The sequence below is a fragment of the Leucoraja erinacea genome, chromosome 10 (genome assembly GCF_028641065.1).
Source record: "Leucoraja erinacea ecotype New England chromosome 10, Leri_hhj_1, whole genome shotgun sequence".
NCBI classification, from domain to species: Eukaryota; Metazoa; Chordata; class Chondrichthyes; order Rajiformes; family Rajidae; genus Leucoraja; species Leucoraja erinaceus.
This window is the reverse complement of record NC_073386.1, coordinates 44,034,824-44,059,499: the sequence shown is the minus strand read 5'-3', so window position 1 is coordinate 44,059,499 and position 24,676 is coordinate 44,034,824. Positions and strand designations below refer to the sequence as shown.

General features: G+C 39.7%; 1 protein-coding gene across 3 annotated transcripts in view; it reads left to right on the top strand.

Annotated features, from left to right (window-relative positions):
- LOC129701098 (ubiquitin-conjugating enzyme E2 U-like) overlaps nt 1–24,676 on the top strand; it is a 39,463-nt gene that overhangs the window by 12,239 nt on the left and 2,548 nt on the right. For all 3 annotated transcript variants that reach the window (XM_055642077.1, XM_055642079.1, XM_055642078.1), the window contains exons 4-9: nt 2,569–2,661; nt 3,398–3,495; nt 5,763–5,892; nt 12,088–12,160; nt 18,521–18,606; nt 22,107–22,194. In XM_055642077.1, the coding sequence (XP_055498052.1) occupies nt 2,569–2,661; nt 3,398–3,495; nt 5,763–5,892; nt 12,088–12,160; nt 18,521–18,606; nt 22,107–22,194 (568 nt within the window). The remainder of the gene's footprint in view (nt 1–2,568; nt 2,662–3,397; nt 3,496–5,762; nt 5,893–12,087; nt 12,161–18,520; nt 18,607–22,106; nt 22,195–24,676) is intronic.

The following is a 24,676-nucleotide window of genomic DNA, read 5'->3' as shown; positions in this document are numbered from 1 at the left end:
AGCTCAAAACATATTTTTTTTGTCATTATTTCCTCGGTGATTTTCTATTTATTTTCTCCCGGGCCCTTCGCTCCTGAAGTTCATACTGGAGTGTGGTTGCTATAGCAACAATTATCATCTGCATCTTTGTCTGCAGCACTGCTGAGCTAATTCTCCCCGCCATAATCATTCTTTCTCCTTCTCCTTCACAATTTTCTTTTCCCTGCACTCTTTCTTTAATACACGCACACGCACAGACAGTGGTGATCTATGGAATTTTACCTATATCCGGAATCACTAAATTCTCTATTTGATGGGCTTGCATATATGCTATTGCTTCTGCGCTTCACTGGAGGATAATATCAGAGGTATGAATTATCTTTCTATGCTTGTCAGACAATTCCAAAAGAGTCTAATCGAATATGATTGATGAAGGGTGGAGAGCAAGTCAAGCTTTTAGTTTTCAATATTTCTTTGCCCATGTGACACCAAAAAGTTCAACCAAAGAAAATGCGGTTAAAAATTGGGTCATATCTAGTAACAGAAAATAAAAATTACTGAAAGATTTTTGGACTCGTTTCATGTTGCATAGAATAATTAATCACTGTCAGGTATAATAATATAGGAAACAATTAAAACCATGTTATTGTTCTCTCTGTTGGTGTTCTGAATTATTAGACAGGGACAAATTAGATTAAAAAAAAGAAGTCACTAAAGCAGTTCTAGTTCAGCATTGATTCCCATTTTGTATTTTATAATCCCTGCTGAAAGATTGGTAAAATGTGGACATTGTACTGGTGCAATGAAAATTAACATTAAACAAAGGACTATTGAATTGAAAAAAGGAATGGACTCAAAAAGCTTTACGGGTTCTTTTACAAGTTCAAACGTTTCCCATTGATTCTTCTGAACAAGAGGCCAACCAGTTGGAAAATCCAAAAATGTGTAGTTGACCGATTTCAGTAAGGCAGTATCACATGTTTTAACTGCTGATGATGGTCAATTAATTATCACTGCGATGTGTACACAATGTGGTGATTTCCTCAGGCAAACAGCTCATTTGAGGAATTCTTGTGGAGAATCACTACATGACAATGAAAGTAATTAGATGGATGGTATGTTGTGCCTACAGAGGGAATATAGAACGTAGACCAGTGTGGTAAAGCAGCCAGCCCTTTGGGCCATGGTTTTGTGCTTACCATGATGCCAATCTAAACTGCATACCTGCCTGCATATGGTCTACACCCCCCAGTTCGTGCCACTTCCTATATTTATCTAAATGTCTTTTAAACATTGCTACAAATATTTCCACCACTTCCCCTGGTAGCACATTCCAGGCACCTACCAGCCGCTGTCAGAACTTACCTTGTAAATCTCTTTTAAAATGGCCCCCTCTTACTTTAAGACTATAAAGTATTTGATATTTCCACCCTAAGAAAAGGCTGACTGTTCATCCTATCTACACCTCTCATAATTTTATGCATCATCAAGTCACCCTCAGACCAACACTCCAGAGAAAACAATCCAAGTTTGTCTAATGTCTTCCTAGTGCCTAATATTCTCTAATCGAAGCAACATCCTGGCATATCTGTTAGAATCAGAGGGTAATACTGCACGGAAACAGGCCCTTCAGCTCCTTATCTCATAGCCTTCTGTCTCCTTTTCTGTCCTTTGTCCACCCATCTGCTATATCAGCCATCTCTCAGATATCAACGATCTGCATTTATCCCACCCCTCTTCCAGCTTTCTCTCCCTCCTAGTACCAACAGTCTGAAGGAGGGTCCCAACTGGAAACATCACCCATCTATGTTCCTCAGAGATGTTGCCTGACCTGCTAAGTTACTCCAGCTCCTTATGTTTTTTGCTCAAGGTTCCAGCATCTGCATTTCCTTGTGTCTATTCTGAGACTTGAAGTAATCTGTGTTGACCCTGGTGCTTTTCCATTTTAAATTAGCACTCGTCAGGCATTCTCATGAACCAATGAGGATCTTACAGTTATGCAAGGATGTCCTTGAAGCATTTACCTCCTCTTGGAATATCTTTTTCTACTGGAGCTTGGAATTGAGTGCTTATTTACAGAATCATATGTCAGGCATGCTGACAATGTTTCCCACCCACTGAAGCTTGTCAAGCATGATCAGAGCCTTGAAGCTGGTGGAGATATTAGCCTGGGAGAGAATCTGACTGGTTTACTTGTGCTGCCAATATACAGTGCCATCCATAATGTTTGGGACAAAGACCCATCATTTATTTATTTGCCTCTGTATTCCACAATTTGAGATTTGTAATAGAAAAAAAATCACATGCGAAGGGCCTGTTTCCACACTGTATCACTCTATGACTTTAAGAGATAAATGGTTCTGGGAACCATTAAATGGGCCAGATCAGAAAATAATACCTCAAAACAAGTAGCAATTCACGGCTTACCAAGTGCAGTGAACCCTGCCCTATGTAAGCTTTGGGGAAATGGGCAACCTACAGATTCGTGTCTGATTACAGAAACTAAATCCTGACCTTCAAACATCAGCAATAATTCCTTCTTTGTACCAGAAGTTCTTAATGGCTTTGCCGTTTTTCTGCTTCATTAAGGTGCTGCGCTTCAACTTTCCTTGAAGTATACTGAAGATTACAACTCAGTCCCTCCCACTGTCACTTTCAATACGATTCCATTTCACCCCAATGGTGAGTATCAGAAATATTTTCATAAAGGCGGGTTTATTTGGGAACAAAGTATAGTCAACAAAAATACCAGGGTATGTTGATTAACTCCAAAAGCATTCTGAACATATATCTATTTTGAGAATAGCATTGGAAGTAGCAGAGATAATTGAAGACTAAGGTAAGTAAATATTTCAAAGGGCAAAGACAGGGCAGGGGTGGCTCAGTGGTAGAGTTGCTGCCTTACAGCACCAGAGACCCAGGCTCAGTCCTGACTAGGGTGCAGTTTGTATAGAGTTTGTACATTCCCGTGGGTTTTATCCGGGCGCTTCGGTTTCCTGTCACACTCCAAAGACATGCAGGTTTGTAGGTTAATTGCATTTGGTAAATTGTAAATTGTACCTAGTGTGTAGGATGGTGCTAAAGTGTAGGATGGTGCTGGTTGGCATGGACTCGGTGGGCCGAAAAGCCTGTTTCTAACTAAAGTCTAAATATCTAAATGGAGGAAGGGAAGGAGGCCTTATCTATGGGCCAGTAGGATTTTGTGCGGTGTAACTGTTCTGCAGCTTGTGATTCCATCAAACCTCATTAAGAAAGTGTGAGGCCAAGTATATTTGGTAAAGTTCACAAGCAGGTAAAAGTAGGCCAGTGGAAGAAATAGATATGATTGTCACGTAAACTGTTCTTGTTTTGTGGTTTTGGGATTTACCTTACTCGATCTGTTTGTCTTTACTTCAGTCTGTTTGTCTTTATCTTGTAGTGGATGCAGTCACAGGCAAGCCATGTGTAGACTTTCTTGATAATCCCTGGAAATGGGAAGAACACTTCTCCTTGACAGCTATCCTGCTCAACATTCAGGTAGGAGTCTATAGAAAACCTCAGTTATTATATACTCAGCATGGAATTGTGTCAGGCCAACCAACAAGGTCTCAGCCTCCAGTACATTTCCATGCAGATCCCAGCCAGGATGCATATTGCTTCAGGCACACTACACCATCCTCACATAGATAAGATTAACAACCTAGTTTCAAATGGATCTCAATCACTTTTTCATCCTCATATAAAATGTTGTCACTCTTACCTGAAAGCTCCTTAACTACAAGATTATTAATTAATTCTTCCTCATTGCACAATAATAGATCTAATACAGCCTGTTCGCTTACTGATTCCTTCACATTCTGATCTGGACAATTATTTTGTATTCCTTCAAGATTTTGTCCTCCAAATAATTACTGTTAATTTGGCTTTTGCTGTCTACTTGTGGATACAGTATATGGTCACTATGTTCCCCATGACTGTTATATAACCCTTGTTACGTGTGCCTCTAAATTCTGATTACCTATATTACCACTTGTTTGCAGATTTATAGACAAATGCCACCTATGTTTTCTGCCCCTTACTGTTCCTTAGATTTATTCAAAATTAGTTTTCTTTGCTCTTTGTCTCTGGGTGCTGCTCCTGCTTTTGGCTTTTCTTCATGAGCAGATAGGAAGAGTTTCATAAAAAAACTTTCATTTTTAAAATGCAACCAGATCTGCGGTATGCTTTGTAACATTTAATGGTTTTGTTGCAAATTCATTGCCTTTATAGTCTGCATTTTTTTTTTTTACTGCTGCTGTTGTCATTCTATTTGAATAAGTTGCAAAAGCTGCTGATTCCAGCAGAGGGAGCCATTGTCTGTGTTTTGCATTTCATCATCATATCCCAAGCAGCATTCAGCCATCTCCTTGAAATAACTTCCTGCCATTCCTGCTTTTAGTTTTTTTTTCATCAGCAAATATCAAGAATTCCTTTATCTGAAGAAGGGACCCTACCCAAAGCATTGTTAATCCATTTCCATCAGTAGGTCCTGCTTGACCGACTGAGTTCCACCTGCAGTCTGTTTTTGCTCAGCATTCCAACATCTGCAATCTTTTGCATCCCCCCCCCCCCCCACGTACATGCACACACACCTGGAAATAACTATCCACATTCTCATTTTTGGCTCTTTCCACACGCTTTTTGACGTGTGTCAGAATTTCACACGCATATATTTTTTGGTGGACAGACTTTCTTTTTTTTGCAAATTCATTTTCATGATTGGGCTTTGCCAGAAATGTTAGCTGTCATTACCTATTCCCAATTGCCCTTGAGAAGGTATTGGTGATTCACCTTCTTGAATTGTACAGCCCCGCTGGTGAAGGCACTCACTCTGTATTCATGGATAGTGATTTGCAGGACTGAGTCCCAGTGATGATAAAGAACTAGCAACTCATTCCAAATCAGGATCGTGTGTGATTGCAGGGTAGGAATGTTTCCATGCACCTGTTGCCCCTGTCTTTGGCGGTAGAAGTCATGGAGGTGTTACTGGAATACCATTTATAGATGGTACACACTGCAGCCATTATGCACCAATGGTGAAGGGAACCCATTTTAACATGGTCGATGGGTTGCAACATCGAAGATGTTTTGTCCTGTAAGGAGAGTATTCCATGACAGCCATGGGAATGCTTTTGTAGCCCTTTCTCTCGCCTAGTGATATAACATATATTTAGGTAAATCTTATTTTCCTGCTTTTCTTTCTTACTCTTTTTCCAATTTCTTCACTTTTCGCCTGACAGGAACAAATCTAAGGATACGATTACAGTGACTGCTGCTCTTATAGTAACTTCTTCATATTCTTAATTTTATCTTCAAGCACCAATTATATATCCATGTTCCAGATGGAATCACCGGATGTGACCAGGAATGGGATCACTGAATGATTTCTGGATGATCTGTTATTAAATGCTCAAGGCAATGAGGCTAAATAAATTATTTTCTCTCATGGATTCAAGTGACATAGCTATTTTGTGACATAGCTATTACATCCTGAGCCAAATCCATGTTGTCCAGTGAAGAATAAATAACTTTATCTCTTTAACTTAGTTTGAGTTGAAGCTCGGTGTCAGGCTGCAGGATTAATCAATTCCCACAAATACCACTTGACTAGTTGACCTCCTTCAGCAGATTCTTGCTCCAAATTCCATCATCTGTAGTCTCTTATACTTGCAAATCAATGTCCTTGTTATTTTAATTTGTTTAACCGGTTCTTTCTGAGACTTAAATATGGGAAGCCTTATTCTGTTCTATAACCCCCCAATTAGGTGATGATGTCCAACCCAGTACTGGAAAATCCAGTCAATGTGGAGGCTGCCCAGATGTTGAGGGAGGACCCAGCAGGATATCGAGAAATAGTTGTGGAATGTGTCAGAGCCAGCAAGCAGCTCAAAGCAAGTAAGACCCTTGGTGTTATAAGTTAAACGTTTCCATGGTAGAAAATACACATTTCGTAACTACTTGCCTGCTTAACTTTTTATATAACATTTGAAAGTGCATGGAGCTGGGGGTGGGGGGGGTGTAAGGCAAGGGAAGAATGATAATATTTGAAGTGAAATAAGGAAGCTCATTACAGGTCAAAAGGAACTAATTTTGTGCAAATTGCCTGGTCTGATCCACGTTGGTTCCGAATTGATCCTCTGTATTGGACCCACAGTGATGTATTGGAGAGATGGTCAATTTATCCACAGATCTATCTCCTGTTCAATAAAAGGTGTACCTGTTGAAAAATAGGAATTTGGATCTGATATCTCTTTTGAGTAATTTACCAGTTGGTATCCTTCATCCAGGTTGTCATCACAGAGAGATACTGCTGCCTGGGAATTGGACTCCACCTATTTTTGGTGTACCAAAACAAATGCCAACGCATTATCAGATCGTCGATGAAAAATGTGAAATTGGTCAAAATCTTGTCTGATACAGTATAAATGTGGTTTTCACCCAGAATGTCCTGCATATTTCCTGACGGGACCAGGCTGAATTGAACACAATTGTAGGCCATTTGCTGTACAAAGATAAAGCGTCATTTCTTAAAGACACGTTCCTCACGCCTGCCAGATACCAGCCACGTACAGCCATGGAGGAGAGAGAGGCAACTGGGGAGAGGGAGCGCCAGAATTGTTGTGCATGAAATACCTGTCAGGTTGGAGGTCCAATATGCCAGAGAACGTCAAGATTCAAGATTCAAGACTCAATTTTATTTGTCATTGTCAGTGTACAGTACAGAGACAACGAAATGCATTTAGCATCTCCCTGGAAGAGCGACATAGCAAATGAGCGAGCAGAGCGACAGAGCAAAAGACTGACAGGGCCTGTTGGAAGAGCCTTAAAGAGATGCACAGGTTAGCAAGTTGGTAGATCTGGCTTTATGAATCCAGGAGTTGGACAATGAAAGGAGGAGCCCATCTCCATACTCGTATAGGAACCAGGAGGCCATGACCTCCTCTTTGGAAACGATGTGCACAACTTCACAAGGTCCCCTTAATAATGCTGTTATTCAGTGACTACTGACTCTGGAAGAGAGCTGCTTTGGAGGCACAGACAGAAGACACAGTAGTCCCAACCTATCCAGAGGTTTGGTCTCTGTGATGAGGAGACAGCTTGAAACTCTGAAGGAACTAAAAATTAACAGCAGCGAACAACATGGTGTCTTGTTAAACATGAATATGTCACTAATGAACCATTTGCTTTCTTGTTGAGCAGAGATATCATTCATGAGTAAGTAGCTCATGGGTTTCCAAAAACAAAGGAATATTGCATGTGGACAACTAGCTTCTGCAGGAGATAAGAGTGGAGGGTCACTGCATGTTAGCAGCTTTTTATCCTACATGAGCAAAGATAATGCCATATCTCTTGTACTGCATTCAGCTCTAGGTCATCTTCACAATTAGAACACATTCGTCAGGAGGCTATTCATTGTCTACAGCTCAGCCTTCAACATCATAGTACTGAATGAACTATCTCTAAACTTCTGGACCTTGGCCTTGGGTTCGTACAGAGGTGTCTGAAAAGACTTGTATCTCCACAAGGATTCTCTCGAACCTTTACAGACATGCAGTGGAAATCAAGCAATTACAAGCAGAATGTGTAGACTCCAGCAAAGACAGGATTGAACTTGATTGGTGCTGTTAGGCAGCATAAAGTCACTTTATTACGGCATTTGCAGTTTTAATTTTATTTTCCATTTATCATTTGATATTGCACTTCTCTAAATGATAATCAACGCACACGCCACAGTCAAATGCATTATTATTTGGGGCATATAACATCCATCATTTTGTAAAGCTACACCACACTGGTGTGGCAGCTGCTGCCTTCGTTGCAAACCCTGTGATTCTTCTTCAGAAAGATTGCACATGGAAAGTGATCATGTTTCAGCCAAACTGTGATTACTGCTAGACATCGGGTGATGCTATCCTTTCAAAATTATTACCTCACTACAGAGACCACATGATTATGATTACCATGTTTTGATCTCAAAATGCCCTAGCATATAAGTATACCCCACACTGATCTCACTATCCTCCTTGTCCTTCTCGGTAAATACTGATGCAAAGTACTCATTTAGTACGTCACCTACATCCTCTGACTCCAAGCATAAATTCCCTCTTCTCCCTCTTTATCCTCTTGTTTTCAATGTATACATAAAATGCCTTGGGTTTTTCTACATTCCTACTTGCCCAGGGCATTTCATGGCTTCTTTTAGCCCTTGAAATGCCTGCTTAATTTTTCTCCTGCTTTTTTATATTCTTGTAAGGTCCTGTCTGATTTCATCTTCTTCAACATTACGTGCTTCATTTTAGTTTTTGACCAAATTTACAACCTCTCTCGTCATCTAAGATCCCCTTATTTTGCCCTGCCATCCTTATCCCTCCTCCCTCCTCTAACTCTGATCTGCAGGTTTTTAAATGACTCCCACATATAGATGTGGACTTAATAACAACAGCTGCTCCCAATTTAACCCTCCTAGCTGCTGCCTAATAATGTTGTAATTTAGTACTTTAGTACTTTCCCCCGAGATACAGCCTTATCTTTATTCATAACTATCTTAAAACATAAAAAGTCGTGATCATTTTCCCCAAATGGTCTCCCACTGAAATGTTAGTCACCTGGCCAGGCTTGTTACCCATTATAAGGTCCAGTATGATCCCTCCTCAGGTTGGACTATCCACATACCGTTACAAAAAATCCTCTTAGATGCACCTAAGAAATTCTGCCCCATCTAAACTTCTTGCACTGCAGAAGTCCCAATCAATTTTGGAAAAATTAAAGTCACCTACCATGACAGCCCTGCTGCTTTTACATATTTTCATAATCTGTTTACTTATCAGCAGTTGCAATCTGAATGAAATGTTATGCTTGTACTGCCGCTAGATACCATTTGTGCCCTGCTTTATACAATAAACTGCCAGTTGGTGTATTGGTTTAAAATTAACTTGATTTGCACTTTCATAAGGATTTTTAATTAGGAAATGCTTGTAGCTGTCATTGTCTTGAAATGTTAGCTGTCTCAGGGCATTTCCCAATCTATTTGACGCCAATCTAATTTGCATGTGCTGTACTCTCAGCTGCTGTGACTACGATGCTAACTCCTATTTTCAGTAGCAGGTGAAATGGGTGAAGACTTTGAACTGGGTTTAAACTTGTAACATGAATATGATTGGGAAGTTAGAGATCTAAGAAACTAGGTGCAGGTCGTTAGACAATACAGAAATTGTCATTTAAGCTTCAGGTTCCGGGATTCCTGATGAGTCGTTGATGAATCACATTTTGCCTGGTGGATGTGCACAATAAGATATGAGGAAGTCTAATGCACCATTTGCATCCTTGTAGTTTCACGATGAAGACTTTTAGAGTGGAAGTTTTGTGGTGGTGTGGTGAATGTCATTACTTCTGTTTGGGCGAGTTTAATTTAGTATGATTCTTATGAACCTTTCTGTGTGACCTCATTGAACTGAACAGCCCATTCGAAATAGCTTGGGGCGGAAGATTTCCCTGCAGGATGTCATATGTCAGTGATACCACTTTAGGAAATCCTGAGCTTGCAAATACTTTCCTCATTGGAGAAGTCGAGGTCAGATGCAGCCTCTCTGAAAACTCTCTGGATATATGCACTTCACGGATGGGCACGTTTTACCACTTGCCATTATTAGATCCCCATCTCAAGCTGGGTAGTCAAGCTTTGCATTATGACATACAGTAATGGAGTTCTGCCAACAGTGTCACTCCAGAGACACCCATTAAATGTGCATGTCAGGAGCTAAATGCTGGCGAAAACACTCCCTATCTATTTAAATACATTCTGAAGGACATTAAAGATGTCTGTGCAGCTTGCAGTGAGTTCTAAAGCTGTCTTCTCGGGTTTCCGAATGTCAACAGAATGTCTTTAAAAAAAAAGAGAAAAATGTCAAACAAATGCAGTTCAATTGAGGCTCTTTCACTACAGATATTGTGTGGTACATTGAACTAATATATATATATAAGAGCCCTGTAAAAATGGGCACCATTGACATCATTAGGTATAGATTTTCCTTCATGTTCTCGTTCAGATTTATACTTTTTTTTCATTGAACAAGATTAATCTTGGCATTTTGAAGAGGAGTTCATGCTGCAGTTTTACAGAGAAAGAGATAACAACAGACAAAAAGGAACCATTCTCATTATCAACAAAAGAAGATATCATTTTCATGCTGAGATGAGCTTTAAAGGAAAAAGAAGAGTAGAGGAAGGGAATCAGGAAGCAATGGACCTTTAGGAACTAGTTTTAGGTTTGGCTGAGTGGATGACGGGAAGGGGAGAAGGGAAGCTGCAGAATCATTTAACCGAATGTTCAAGTCAGAGAATATGACTTGCAAATAACTCTGAGTGATCTCATCAGCAGTCACTTTTTCTCCTCCTCAACCCTTTCTGCTTTCACTAATCACTCTTTCTGTGACTCTCAGGTTCACTCATCCTTCCCCATCCATCCCTCCCTCTCCCCACACACTTACCCCTGCAACCGTTGGAGGTATGACACCTGACCCTACACCCACTACCTCGCCTCTATCCAGGGACTTAAATGGCTATTTCATGTGAGAGAGAGATTTCACCATCCCAAACCTTTTCGATTACATTTGGTGCTCCCAATGTGATTTCCCGTATATGGGTAAGACCAAACACGGACTAGGTAGCTGCTTTGCCGAGCACACTACACTCTGAAAACTGTAGCCATCTAGATCTCCTGGTTGTCAGAAATTTGAATTTCCTTTTCCATTCCCACGCTGACCTCTGTCCTCAGTCTCCAGGGTGAGGCCGAACACAAACTAAAAGAACAGCAGCCCTTATTCCACCTGGATAGTCCACAATTCAATGGCAAGACATTGAATTCTCCAATTTCAGGTAACTCATATCCCCCTTTCTCTCTCCTTCTATTTATCAGTCCTCTCGCGCACAGCCTGCTTCCCAAAATATCCTCTAGCCTCTATGCACCCTGTTTCTTTCTCCCCTCTTCCCACCTACTCCATTTTCCCATCACCCACACTCTCTCCTATAGTTTTTCTTCATCCTTTGCCACCACTGCTCACTCTTCCCGCTGTGTTTCCATCTGCCTCCATCCCTCCTTAATCAATTCAATTCTTCACTCTCCTTTTCAAACAGATTCCAGAATCTGCAGCCTCTCTACTTATCACTTCCCAGCCTTTGCTGCTAACTCCATCCTTCCCTCTCCACTTGACAATCTGTAGGCTGGCAATCAACTCCTCCTCGTCTGTGTCCACCTATGGCTTGCTAGCTCTAGCCCCTCTATATAGTGGTTACTGCCAATCAACTCTAGACGTGAAATATCCATTTCCCTCTGCACATGCTGCCTGGCACGCTAATTTCCACCACAGCTCTCCTTTTGTAAGAAGATCAGATAGCAGATGTTTGTTTAAAAAAGGAGGATGGCTAAATCAGTTTTATTACCCCCACAGCTGAAGCATTTTAATCTCATCGCTTTTTTTAAATCGGAAAATGAACACATAATAACCTCTTTGATTCATATTAAATCAAAGGATCACAGTTAGGATAATGGCTAGTTTCCACAACGTTGGGCATGGGAGGATGGAAAATCATCCCTCATTCAGGATATTATTGTTTGAATGCTATCCAATGACTCAATCTGAAAAAGTATCCTATTGTCTCGCCACACCCTCCTTTGATTAAATGGCTGTCAGACTGCATACTTTCAAATAGTTTTGTTGGCAAATACTATAGTGTCTGTGACAGAATCACCCATCAGCAACTCAGAAGAAAATGGGATTAAAATAAAAAGAAGTGGTGAGGGATGTAACAAACTATAAATTATGTGGATGGAATGTGCATGTGATTTGTAAAGAATTTATGCACATCAGAGATTGTATACCAATATATGTTTATATTGCATTTGGCAATCGTTGATTTGCACTCTACAGTCTAGAAGCTTCACATGAGAAGGTGGAAAATAGGTTTATAACCCAGCAGTTACCTTTAGTAAAATGTAAAGTGGAGATTTGAGGACATAGGAAATAAGATGTGACAACATTATTGTTTGTATAGATGGTAGAGTCTCTCATGTTTGCTTATGATTCTCAACAGATGGAGTCAACTTTGCAGTTAAGTGTTTTCCTGAGGCACACTTTGAAAACCAAGCTTACAGCAAACTGCAAAGGTGAGTAGATAAATAGAAGCAGGTATAAGCAGTGATTATTCACCTATTCAAGACACACACACCTATGTTTTTCTGTAAATCTAATCTGTTTAGATTATTATATTTATAATCGTCATATTGAAATGACAACATCATGAGTATGTTTTCTTTTGAATACAAAACAATTCTTCCCTTAGCATCTCCACCCTATCAAATCCTCGTGGCTTTGAGTGTTACTGAAAATCTTTCTCTGAAGTAAAAATCTATTAACCCCTCTCTTCACCACCCACTTTTCATAAATTCAATGTTTCAATAATCAATTTCAAACCCTTATATAAAAAATATATTTGCTAGTATTTTTTTAAACATCAAAAGCCAAAGAAGAGCAAATTTGGAAAAATCAGTAAGGAAACAGTTCTCATTCTGATTTGAAACCTCAAGAAAATATGCGGGTATCAGTGAAAACAGATGAGGTACCACGAAGCACGTCAATGTGATGCCAATATTACAGAATGGAGTAAAAATAGTTATAAGCAACAACAAACGTGCAAAATAATGGAATTAATTATCAGTATAAGTTGAAGCATCTGTGAAAAATGACTTAGTTTATGACTCAGAACGTCCAACTTGGAAACTGCGGTTTCCTTGAGGTGGCGATAAGCCATGTAGAATGTATTTATCCATAAAATCCAGTGAACCTAAATAACAAAGGAGGAATGTTTGCAGCATGCTTTAATTAAACTCAAAATTGCGATTGAAGATAAGTCTGAATGAGCAAGTGGCTCACGTTGGTGAAGAAACAATACTTGCTGGCAGAGTTATGTTGGAGTTTTTCTGGGGGAAGGGGAGATGGAGTTCTGAGTTAACGTGGTTCATTACTTAGTGTTGGGACCTCTTTTCTTAATTTAATGTAAATTACCTGCATTCAGAAATTCAGAAAGTGGTTCAGAGTTGATACCAAACTATACTCAAATATTCAGTTTTACTGGTGATATTAATTTGGGAAAGAAAATGAAATCATAAGAAGCAACTTAGAGAAGTTTTGCAAATGGATAAAGAAATGCAGATGAAACTTAATGCAGAGATATAAAAGTTATAACTCATGGAATATAAAACATAATATTCCCGTGTGTAACAACTTTTTTATGTAAGGTACACAAAAAAGCTGGAGAAACTCAGCGGGTGCAGCAGCATCTATGGAGCGAAGGAAATAGGCAACGTTTCGGGCCAAAACCCTTCTTCAGACTTTTTTATGTATATTGTCTACCGCCGTTACAATGGATTTCAGTTATAGCAGACAAAATCTGATGTAACCGAGGCATCTGTTCGTATCGGGGACAAAGGATCGAGTTCGTTGTTTCACCAAATGACCGCTAGGTGGTTGGAGCGAATCTTGTCGCAGTCTGTGTGTATCTTTCCTGTTTATTGTGCATGTTGTTTAGTGTATTATTGGCTATGGTCCGTTATTATGAGGGTTATCTATACTTGCTAAGGAGTATTGAAATAGTCCAATATGAAACTGAAAAAAGTCTGATAATTTAGGCACAGTGCCAAACAAGACTGAAGAAGGCTCCCAACCCTGAACCTCACCTGTTACTCCAGAGATGTCCATGTTACTCCAGAGATGATTCTGACCCACTGAGTTACTCCAGCGCTTTGTGTCCTTTTGTGCTCTCTAAACGACTTACCATACACTGTGCAGCCTTCTTTTACATTCCTCTTCATCGCGGGTGTGAATTTCAGACAGCGCTCCCCCACTTTCCCTGGCCCCCACTTTTGCGTTGTGTGTGTGTGTGTGGTCGGTCGATCCAGCTCACGGTTTCAATGCTGACGGTCGATCTAGCTCGAGGTTTTCCAGGCGAGTGCCCTCGAGCTTGAAGGTCGAAGACACTCTTCTTAACTTGTGGATTAGTTCGCTGCAGTGGGACTGCCCCTTTAGTCTTACCAAAAGAAGACAGTAGTCAGCAAAGTCAATGGAATGGTGTGATGCATTGCCAAAACAGTACAATCCAAGGGATAAAATGCTACGCCTACCTGGGTTGTACATGGGAAACTGGTTTGCCTTGAGAATGCTCAAGACTATTTGACATTTGACCTGTGGCAATTCAAGCATTGATGAAGATGTGACAGCCATCAACAGGTCATGTGTAAATGACTGAACTAATCTGACAATGTACCATAGATGTAAGAACAATTAATCTGTGTTAGCAGACACTTGGTAATTAACAATATTCCTAACCAATGATTGTGGATCATTTGAACCTCGTGGCCTCCTCTGACAGTCCATTTGCTGAGGCTGTTGTGTGACCACTGGTCAAATATACATGAAGATAAATTTCATAACAATTTCTGAAAGTAATCTTTCAACCACACGAAGATGTCAGTCAAATAGAAAACATTTTTACAAGACTGGAACCAATGAATTCAATGGACATTTGATCATTTCTGTCATTCTCTCCTTATTACTTTCAAATCTGCTGTTTTGTGATTTTCCTTTTTTCCCTCTCTTACCATATGCCAGAGGCATGTATTCATTACCCTTCAAAAACTTTCCATGATATACTCTTGTAGTATAACTTCCAGAGAAGCTGGAACATTTGGCCAACCACCTTTGAAAATTGGATGTATTTCACTGTGCATCTGGGGTCATTGCACATTGCTGCTTGCTTATGCTTTGATGACTGGGAACAGTCTTAGAGTTGCTATTCTTTATACAAAGAAAATCCAGTACATTCTTAATCAAATATTCAGCTGTTTCACTCCAAAAAGGAATAAAATAAATATAATGACTTTTACATCATTTAAACAAAGGATAGATTGACTAAATGTATGTATTTATAATAGTGTCTGGTTTTTATTTAAATTTTCTTTGAATTTACTACCAGTTCCTCAGTAACATTGTGAGTACTGCACACCTGTGTGACCTGCACAAACTTATCTTAACATGCAATCTAATCTTCAAAAACCCTTAAAGAGTGCTCCCATGTGTTTGTTACAACAAACATTCAATGGCTTTTCCTTAAATATCTCAGGTTTCAGCCAACACTGAGGGTTGGCAGACCCTTTAGGTTCTTGCTGCATTCTCCTCTTCCATCTAAATTGTTTTCAGGATAGTTGTAATCCAAATGAAATGAAATGATCATTTAAAAAAAAACTACCCACTTATGTTGTGTTTGGCTAGTGGTTAAATAAAGGGGGGAGGCATGCATATTTGTGTGTGTGTTTTAGTCCTAATACACCAGATATCAACATTCAACTACTGGGGAAGTGCTATATTATGCACTTGTTGCAAACTATAATTAGGAGCACTGAGAGGATTAATTTAGAGGACTAAAACAGGGCTCTCTTTCTTGTGTCCTTGGTTGATAAGAAGGACCTGCAGAAGTAAAAGCAAATAAAGAAAATAACTGATATTTACATAGCACCTTATCATTCCGTTGGGAAGTTCTGAAGTCATTTAATATCAGTGGATTATGTTTAAAATAGTCCCTCTTGTACTTGGTGTTTGTGAGAACTTGGACATATGCAAGCATAAACACGGTACGCACACAACATTAATTTTGATTAGAGGGGAAGCTGATTCTACTGATGTTACTTGAGAAAAGAATATCAGTTGGGAGGCCTATCAGGTTTTATTGTAATTCCAAAATTATTTGTTTTTCACCTTCAATTTCACTATTATTTCATTAAGGTTAGCAGCAAACTGACAGCAAACACCTATTCTAGCACGATAATAAACAACAATCTGATCCACCCGTTACATAATTAAATCAAGATTTTATGAGCTACTTTGAACTAATCAACCTGGCAGACTAGAGATAGCTGAGATGTGGGAGAGTTGGAGAGAAGGGAAAGATAGTGAGGAAGGAAATATTCCAATCCTTGATATTCTATTCAGTGAAGGGTCTGCCAGCCTATATTTACTCTTAGCAAGAGTGTGCAGAACTTATTTCCCGGTATCTTAAATAATATTGTTACAGAATTTACCTTAATCCTTGATGATCAAGATTAAATTGTGCTCTCCACTTTTGTTTAAAAAAATCAAATTATTATTCCTCTGGTCACAGAAATTGAAACAAAACAAAAATTTGAACTGAAGCATACAGATCAGGAAGTTCAAATTATGCTTGTAGGAATGATCAGGGCTTTGTTGTTTCTTGTATTTTAACTTTCCGTTTTTCTGGAACCATTTATCTTTTTGCAAAATTATGTACAGCAGAATATGATTTCAATTTTTGATTTCACTCTCAGTGCTCTATCTAAAGTACTTGAGTTTTTCTTGATTGTATTTATGTATCGTCTATCTGATCTGTTTGGATTGCATGCAAAACAAAGCTTATCTTTGTATCTCGGAACACATGACAATAATAAAGCTAAACTCTTTGTGGATTCTCTCCATTCCCATTAACCATGAATCCCTATGTTCACTCTCAACTTTTCTAAGTTTGTACAGTTTGCCATTTTTCTGATTCTTCATTAGAGGCTATTTGTTTCAATACATTTTCCTTATTCACTGAAGTGCTTTCCCAAAACCATTTTGCCTTGTTGCCCTCAAAGTTTCCAAGAAATACCACTAATTGTACTTTTCAACACAGTGTCAAGGATCTAATGTAAAGGATAGCCTCTTGGAGTGCCACTGGTGATTATTAATGAAGAATCCAGAAACACAAATTGTTGATGTACAAAAGGATCTGGGTATAATTTACACACTAAAGACAAAAATGCAGGTGAAGCAAGAAGTTAAGAAGGCAAATATTATGTTGGCCTTCGCCACATGAAATTATGAGTCCAGGATCAAAGATATCTTACACTTATACAGGATGTTGATGAGATCTGGATAACTGGAATCCTGTGTGCAGTTTTGGTCTCCTTACTGAGGTGGGATATACTTGCCTTTGAGGGAATGCAACAAAACATCATCAAGCTGAATCATGGGGTAGAAGGCAGGTCATGTGAGGAGGGGATGGGCACCGTCCATTTGGGTATGGCTGTCCTGCCTGCAGCTGTCTGTCCTTTCACTCCTTTTTTTATTTTTAGTATGTTAAAAGTGTTGTTTGGAGGTCTATTCTTTTTATGTGTGGGGGGTGGGGGGAAACTTTCTCAGTCCCTACCTGGTCGGAGAGCAGCTTTCCTCCGAGCAGCAACTTCGACCCGTCCTCGTGGCCTACCATCGGGGTCTGGAGCGGCGTTTCCTGAGGTGACCGGCCAGAACCACGGCTTCGGCAGCGCCGGAGCGCTATCGCGGAGCGGAGCGGGTGAAGCCTTGCCCGGGTCGCCGCGCTCCGGTGTGCTGAGCCCGCCGATGAACATCGCGGAGCTGCGGGAATGTGGAGCGGCCAGCCGCAGGCGGTGGCGTTGACCTTAAATATCGCGAAGCCTGGGATCTCTCGCCGGGATCGCCAGTGGTGGAGCTCCTGTTGGCTTCGGGAGCCGCGGTCTCCGGTAAGGATGCGGCCGTTCCAGGCATCCCAAGCCGGTGAGAGGGTTCTCCCAATGCCGGAGCACCATCACCCGGCGAGAAGGGCCTGAAACATCGGGCCGCCGTAGCGGCGAATGCGGAGGCCTCAATAGGCCCGACTATGGGTGGTCAAGAGGATGGGCACTGGACTTTGTGCCTTCCCCTCACAGTGGGAACCATTGTGGGGGGATGTTTTTATGTTTTATATTAAATTTCTTTATAATGTTATGTTGTATTCCTATTAATGTGCTGCAATGGCAACTTGAATTTCACTACACCAATTGGTGTATGTGACAATAAATGAACCTTGTAAAAGATATCTGATTTGAGAAGAATGAGTGATCACAATAAAACATACAAATTCTGACAGGTCTTGATAGAGTGGGTGAAGGGAGAATTTTTTCTTGGCTTGGTGCTCTAGAACCAGACATGAGGTAAAACATGTCAGAATGAAGTGAAAATAAATTTCTCCATTTAGTGAGTGATGAAACCGTGGAATTTTCACCACAGAAAGCTGTGGTAATCAAATTGCTGAATATATTTTAGTAGGAGGTAGATAGATTTCCAGACACAAGACATCAAGAGATATTGTAGAGTGGAATAATTATCAAGATAATGGATCAATCATGATTAAACTGAAGAGCGGAATAGGCTCAAGGAAATTGTCTCCTCTAACTCCTATTTTCCTGTTTTCCGTGTCCTATATCCATCTTATTCCTGGTTTTCAATTGTTTTTTAAGATCTCCTTTCAGTTTTAACAGGCAACGTTTTAAAATTATTGTTCACTTTTGATCAATTGATTGATAAAATAACCGGCTAGAGTTTTACCATTCATCTACTACCTTATGCAATACGTGTATCACTTTAATATGTGCGTAAATGTAAACTCTCACAATGAAATGAATAATTGTGTTTCATTACAGAATTAAAATGATTGCTTTTGACGAATATCACAAGACATGGACCGAAATTGCAACATCCAAACCAAATGAGAGCAGCAAAGATTCAAGTACAGTAATATAGTCATTGTCGACCCTCCCTCTCCTGACTTTTGTTTTGAAAAGCATGTTAAGGCACTGGGTAATTTAAGAGAGTTAGTATGTTTTTTTAGTACTTCTGGGAATTGCACCAATTCAGCAAGGAATTTGCCGCAACAAAAATCAAATCTGCATCGAATTTTTGACCTTCAAAGCAAACGTATCTATGATTTGAACATCTTGTGAAATTAAGTATGGATAAGCACTGAAAACAGTGATTTCTAAAAGGGAAGGGTGATTGCAACACCCTCTAAGTGTGAGGAGTGTTCCTCACACACTTTGTTCGACGGGAAGGATTTTGTTAAAAGTTATTGAAAAACTGCCAATACCTGTAGATGATTAATTTGCAAAGTGGTGCTTCAACAGATGTTACATAATTACATGTTCATGGTGACCAACATGTCTGGTTTAGACATCTTGCTAAATATGTCAAAGCATCTTGTCTGGAAATATTACCATCTGGTTTGGGAATTGCTCTGCCCAGGACAAGAAGGCTCTGCAGAGAGTAGTGCGTTCGGCCAAACGCACTATGGGAACTTCACTCGCCCCCCTGCAGGAACTATACATCAGGAGGTGTGCAACTCCAGAGCCAATAAAATCATGGGAGACCCCTTCCACCCATGCAACGGACTGTTCCAGCTGCTACGGTCAGGCAAACACCTCCGTTGCCATGCTGTGAGAACGGAGAGGTTGAGAAGGAGTTTCTTCCCAGAGGCCATTCGGACTGTAAATCTCACCAGGGACTAACTTTACTGAACGTTTTTCCTTCCAATATTTAAAATGTAAAAGAATATGTGTGTGCCAATGCCTCAGCAGATGGGGTAAAAGCTGTCCTACTGCAAAATTAATATGCTTGCACAAGATTTTTTGATATTTTTGGATATCAGTTGTGTGACCATTTTAGTCCTCTGGGTTTATATTTTTGTTCCTGTGAGTTATGCTTTGGAGCTTTTTGCCTTATTTTTCTTTATTGCATTTGTGTCGGACTTTTAGAATTCTTTGTTTTTCACTCTTTCGGTGTCTTCCTTCTGCATTGTCTTCTGAAGTATGAATATTGCATGTTCCATCATTGATTTGCTCAGATTCTATCACAATCTCTCTGAAAACCCTGGGGACTCGATGAGGTGGAAGCCAATACAAATAGGATGATAAATAAGCATAGAAAAGGAGTGGGTATCTGGCAATAGTTGAGGATTAGAGTCATTGCTAAAGACCCATAATGCGGGAACACTTAAGGCAGCAGGGAGAACTGCGAGGGGAACTGTTAGTGCTGGGGTTGCAATTTACCGGGAAACTATTTTGGATCAGACATTCAATTATCGGGGGATGGGCAGTCTGCAAATCTACCTGAATCTGGTTTAGACCAAATAATTCCTCCCTTGCTGATTTTTAACTATTTGAACAAACAAAATCTCTTTGACAATCCATAATTGCCACCTGGCTCCACTTAAGGACCTTGCATATTGGCAGTAAATGCTTTAAGGTCTTTTAGCAAAATAGATGCTTGGAAAGTACATGCAATTGCTACAGTATGTTGGGCATAATTCCCCTAATTTGAGTTATTTACAAATGCTGCTAATCTCACTAATTGTGTTCTGGTGGGAAGTCCATATATCCTTATTGTCCTAACTCTGATATTTATACATATTATATCATAAAACATTCTGGCAGATTTGGCAACCGATAAGTACATTTGATGGGCTACTGTGAGTCCCTGTAATTTATATTATGAGTCTGTCAAATAGACATAATGCAGCATATTATCTATGTTTTTTTTTTAATCTAGATATATTGAGAACAGAGTAGTGCACCAACGTGCCATGGCAAGTGGCACTGGCAAGTTTTAAAATGTTGCTTCACATTCAAATCTTATAGGTGCTTGGTAAATCTATGAAAGAATATCCAGACATACATAAGGCCAAATAAACTATAATTAATATCACATCTGATAGTAATCAATCTACAAGAGCTCGTGGGCAATTGCTTGCATGAGTTTATTTTTAGTCACAAAAGACTGCAGACGCTGGAATCTTAGGTTAAAAACAAAGTGGTAGAAGAACTCTGCAGGACAAGCAGTATCTGTGGAGGGAAATAGATGGAGTTCCTGGTTGTGTTTTGTTCAGGAACGTATTCATATCTAAAATATCAACTTTTCAAAATAGAACAGGCACAAAATAATACCAATTGGACAGTTTTGCAATAAGGAATGAGTTCGCACCTTGAAAGGGAAAGCAGACAAGTGGTTAGGTTAAACAGGTTTAATTTATGAGCATCTTTTCAGCTCTCCAGAATACCTGCCATTTTACATTGAGAAAAACTACAAACCTTTTGTATACTGGTGGACCTGCTTTTCTACCTCTTGCTACCCCAATCTGCACACTGTAATCCGTGTAACTGTGGCTTCTTGCTGCAATATCAATAAGATAGAAGAAATAATGACAGCATCAATCATTGGTGAGCAAGCTGATTTCAGTTGCTGCATTGATGGATACACTGCAATTGTCCCAGACTTTTCCATTAACTATTGTTTTTAAGAAAGTGTAGTTGAGGTGAAAACCCAGGAATTATTCAAGAAATTATTAAATGCTTTTTGGGTTTTCTGAATTGCGAAATTCTTCATCTATGCCTTATAATCTCCCTGCCCCGTCAGGTAGAAGGTACAGGAGCCTGAAGACTGCAACAACCAGGTTCAGGAATAGCTACTTCCCCACAGCCATCAGGCTATTAAACCTGGCTCGGACAAAACTCTGATTATTAATAACCCATTTTCTGATATTTGCTCTTTATCAGTTTATTATAGTCATGTGTGTATATATTTATATCATGGTAGGCACTGGTATATGGACACACTTATCTGTTTTGTAGTAAATGCCGACTATGTTCTGTGTGCTGAAGCAAAACAAGAATTTCATTGTCCTATACAGGGACACATGGCAATAAATTCACGAACTTGAACTATAATGTTGAGTATGCTGTAGCATTGGAAACACATGTAAAACTCTGATAATCTGCTATCCGATTGCTCAGAAATCCAGTGTTTCAGCACCTGGCTCACTCATTAGTCTGAAGGGTAAATCCGATGTCCGTTGTGTTGGCTGGGTGTGTAGCCCGGGTCGTGAAGTTGGGTGGTTATGTGGCCAGAAACAGGGTCCGAAATGTTTGCACATTTCAGCTCATTCTGACCAGCTAAAATTCATTGGGTTCTGTTTCCATGCACTTCCTTTAATCTCATTGGGTTCTCTAGATTATTCTACTACTATGTGTCAAAAAGTGGCATGAAATGTGTTGGTGTCAATTATGAGCATAATATCCAATAGTCCAGAAAATCTGCTGATCTGGCAGCACTTCTGTCTGAGGGTGAAGGATTCATGGATTTTTACTGTACACGCATGATTGTTGAATTACTAAGGCAAAATCTTTCTCTAAAATCAAACATTGATTTTGTTGTGTACTTTCATTTGACTCCTGACAGCACCAATGCCCTGCATTAATCTTCAATCACTATACTTTGGAAATGGAGAAGAGGAATTACAAAAAGAAATTGAAGCACAGAATAAAGAGTGCGTATTCATCTGAATTCAATGACTTAGCACCTATGTGTACAGGTACACTTTTATAGGAGGTTACTTAGGTTGCTGGTATATAATAAGCGAGAGATTTATGATAAATGTTCCTACTTGCAGCATAGAATCCCCTTTGTACCTCAGCTGCTGGAGTCCTCCATCTAAGACGCTGCCCTGCTCTACTTCCCAGTCAATATCTTGAATATGAGATGGAGGAAGCAGGAAAGATGAAAAGTGCTCTGAGCCGATGTAACAATGGTCTGTTTGTCTATCTCAGATACTATTTCAAATCTTCTCTTGGAGTGATTGGAGTCCCTGAGCAGCAGTCAAATTGCTCAGTGGATAAAAGCCTCAACAAGGCCACAAATGAAAAAGAAGGGGAAAAAAACATGCTTCTAGAGGAACTCAGCAGGCCAAGCAGCATCTATGGAGGCAAAGGGATAGTTGAGGTTTCAGGTTAAGTCCCTGCATCAGGATTGGAGCGGTGAGGCAGCAGCTGTATTAGCTGTGCCACCCTGCTAGTCCATGTAAATGGTACCTTTTCCTTTTTCATATTTATCACTCCTGATCTCACAGCCTATCCTGTCAAAGGCAAGGTTTAAAAAATGCACATTGCTCACACAGTGGTTTTGATAGTTTCTTCTGTAAGTATTGTAACATTTGGCACAATCTCTGAGGAATTTGGATTCTTCATTTCTCTTTTCAATCCGAACAAAGACCATCAACCTTTGATAACTACAATCTCAAATAATATTCTTGGACTGTCTAGTTTTCCTGCTGCCATATGGATCTCGTGGATCATAATTGACACAAACTATCGACAGTAAGTAAAATCGCTTCATTTCAAACATTTCCTCTCCTCATTCACATTCCCTGATTTACTTTCTAAGTATTAAATACACCAAATTATGTTTTCTTTATTCTAACCAGAAGGTCCATATTTTGAAAGTTAATAAAACATATGTTTACTACTACAGCACATTCATTTCCATGCTCTTATTCCTTCGGTATTTCCACCTTGTTCCTTTCATGTTCTTGAAACGCAGGCTTAGCACTGAGTAATCAGTTATTTTTGTTTGTATCAACCGCATTACTTCATTCAGACAGTACATGGTTAGGAAAACAAGCAGGCATTGTAGAGACAATCTGGAACTTATTTTCCCAGGGGCTGTTTTATTGTTAAATCTATGCAAACTGCCATGAGACAATGGTAATTTTTGCTTGAAACTTTCATACAGTTGTGGCTTCTGGAACTGGGGCTCAGAAATAGTATCTCACTAAACATTCTGGGACTATTAGTGCCTGCTGCATATCTTTTGAGGGTATTGGACATCTGAGAATACCAGCATCTGACTAAGCAACACAATGGAGGATCAAAATAAAATTGTAGATTAAAGAGAGAATTGGTACAGGTAAGTGATAAGATAGCATGCGAAAATAAAGGAAACAAAGAGGAACATAACATTAAACGTGAAGGGCAAAAGAACAAGTTATAGGAGCTGCTGCTAACTACAAGGGATGGTTGTAGCCATTTATCTTTGAGTTCAAGATCCAAATCGCATGCATTAAATTATTGCCAATATATTTATTGTTGAAGTCAACTGTCAACCTTCTTAGTATCTACGACATCATCGGCAACATTTGAAAATTAATTATCAGATTTAGATGATTAATATATCTCAAAAAAGCAACTGCTTGGTGCAGTATTGCCATCATTGTTCTTTTTGATACCCCTCCAGTTTGAAAAACAATTGTTTGCAACTACATTTTGCTTTCACTCCCTTAGTTTTCTCACAATTCTATTAATTGTCTTTTGAAAGTCCATATATATACATTAATGGCAATCCACATTAATTTCACACAGAGAGTTGTGAGTCTGTGGAATTCTCTGTCTCAGAGGGCGGTGGAGGCCAGTTCTCTGGATACTTTCAAGAGAGAGCTAGATAGGGCTCTTAAAGATAGCGGAGTCAGAGGATATGGGGAGAAGGCAGGAACAGAGCACTGATTGGGGATGATCAGCCATGATCACATTGAATGGCGGTGCTGGCTCGAAGGGCCGAATGGCCTACTCCTGCACTATCGTCTATTGTCTACTGTCTACTGTCACTTTGTTACTTCATCAAAAATCTGATCACTCTGGCAGAAGATTATCTCTGAGAGATAATAACATACTTTCAGTTGTTATTCCATAATTTGCCGGTGCTAATTGAGTTTATCCCAAGTTATTTTTTCTACCACTAATTTAGACTGCCCTGTGGTTGCTAGGTTAACACGCATCAAACTGGTTGACTGGTTAGCACGCAACAAAACCAATGAAGGCTGGGAATGCCATCAACAACATCTGTAACCAATCAAAAATAATTTGCCGGTAGACACAAAATGCTGGAGTAACTCAGCGGGTGAGGCAGCATCTCAGGAGAGAAGGAATGAGCGACGTTTTGGGTCGAGACTCTTCTTCAGACTGATGTCAGGGGAGGGG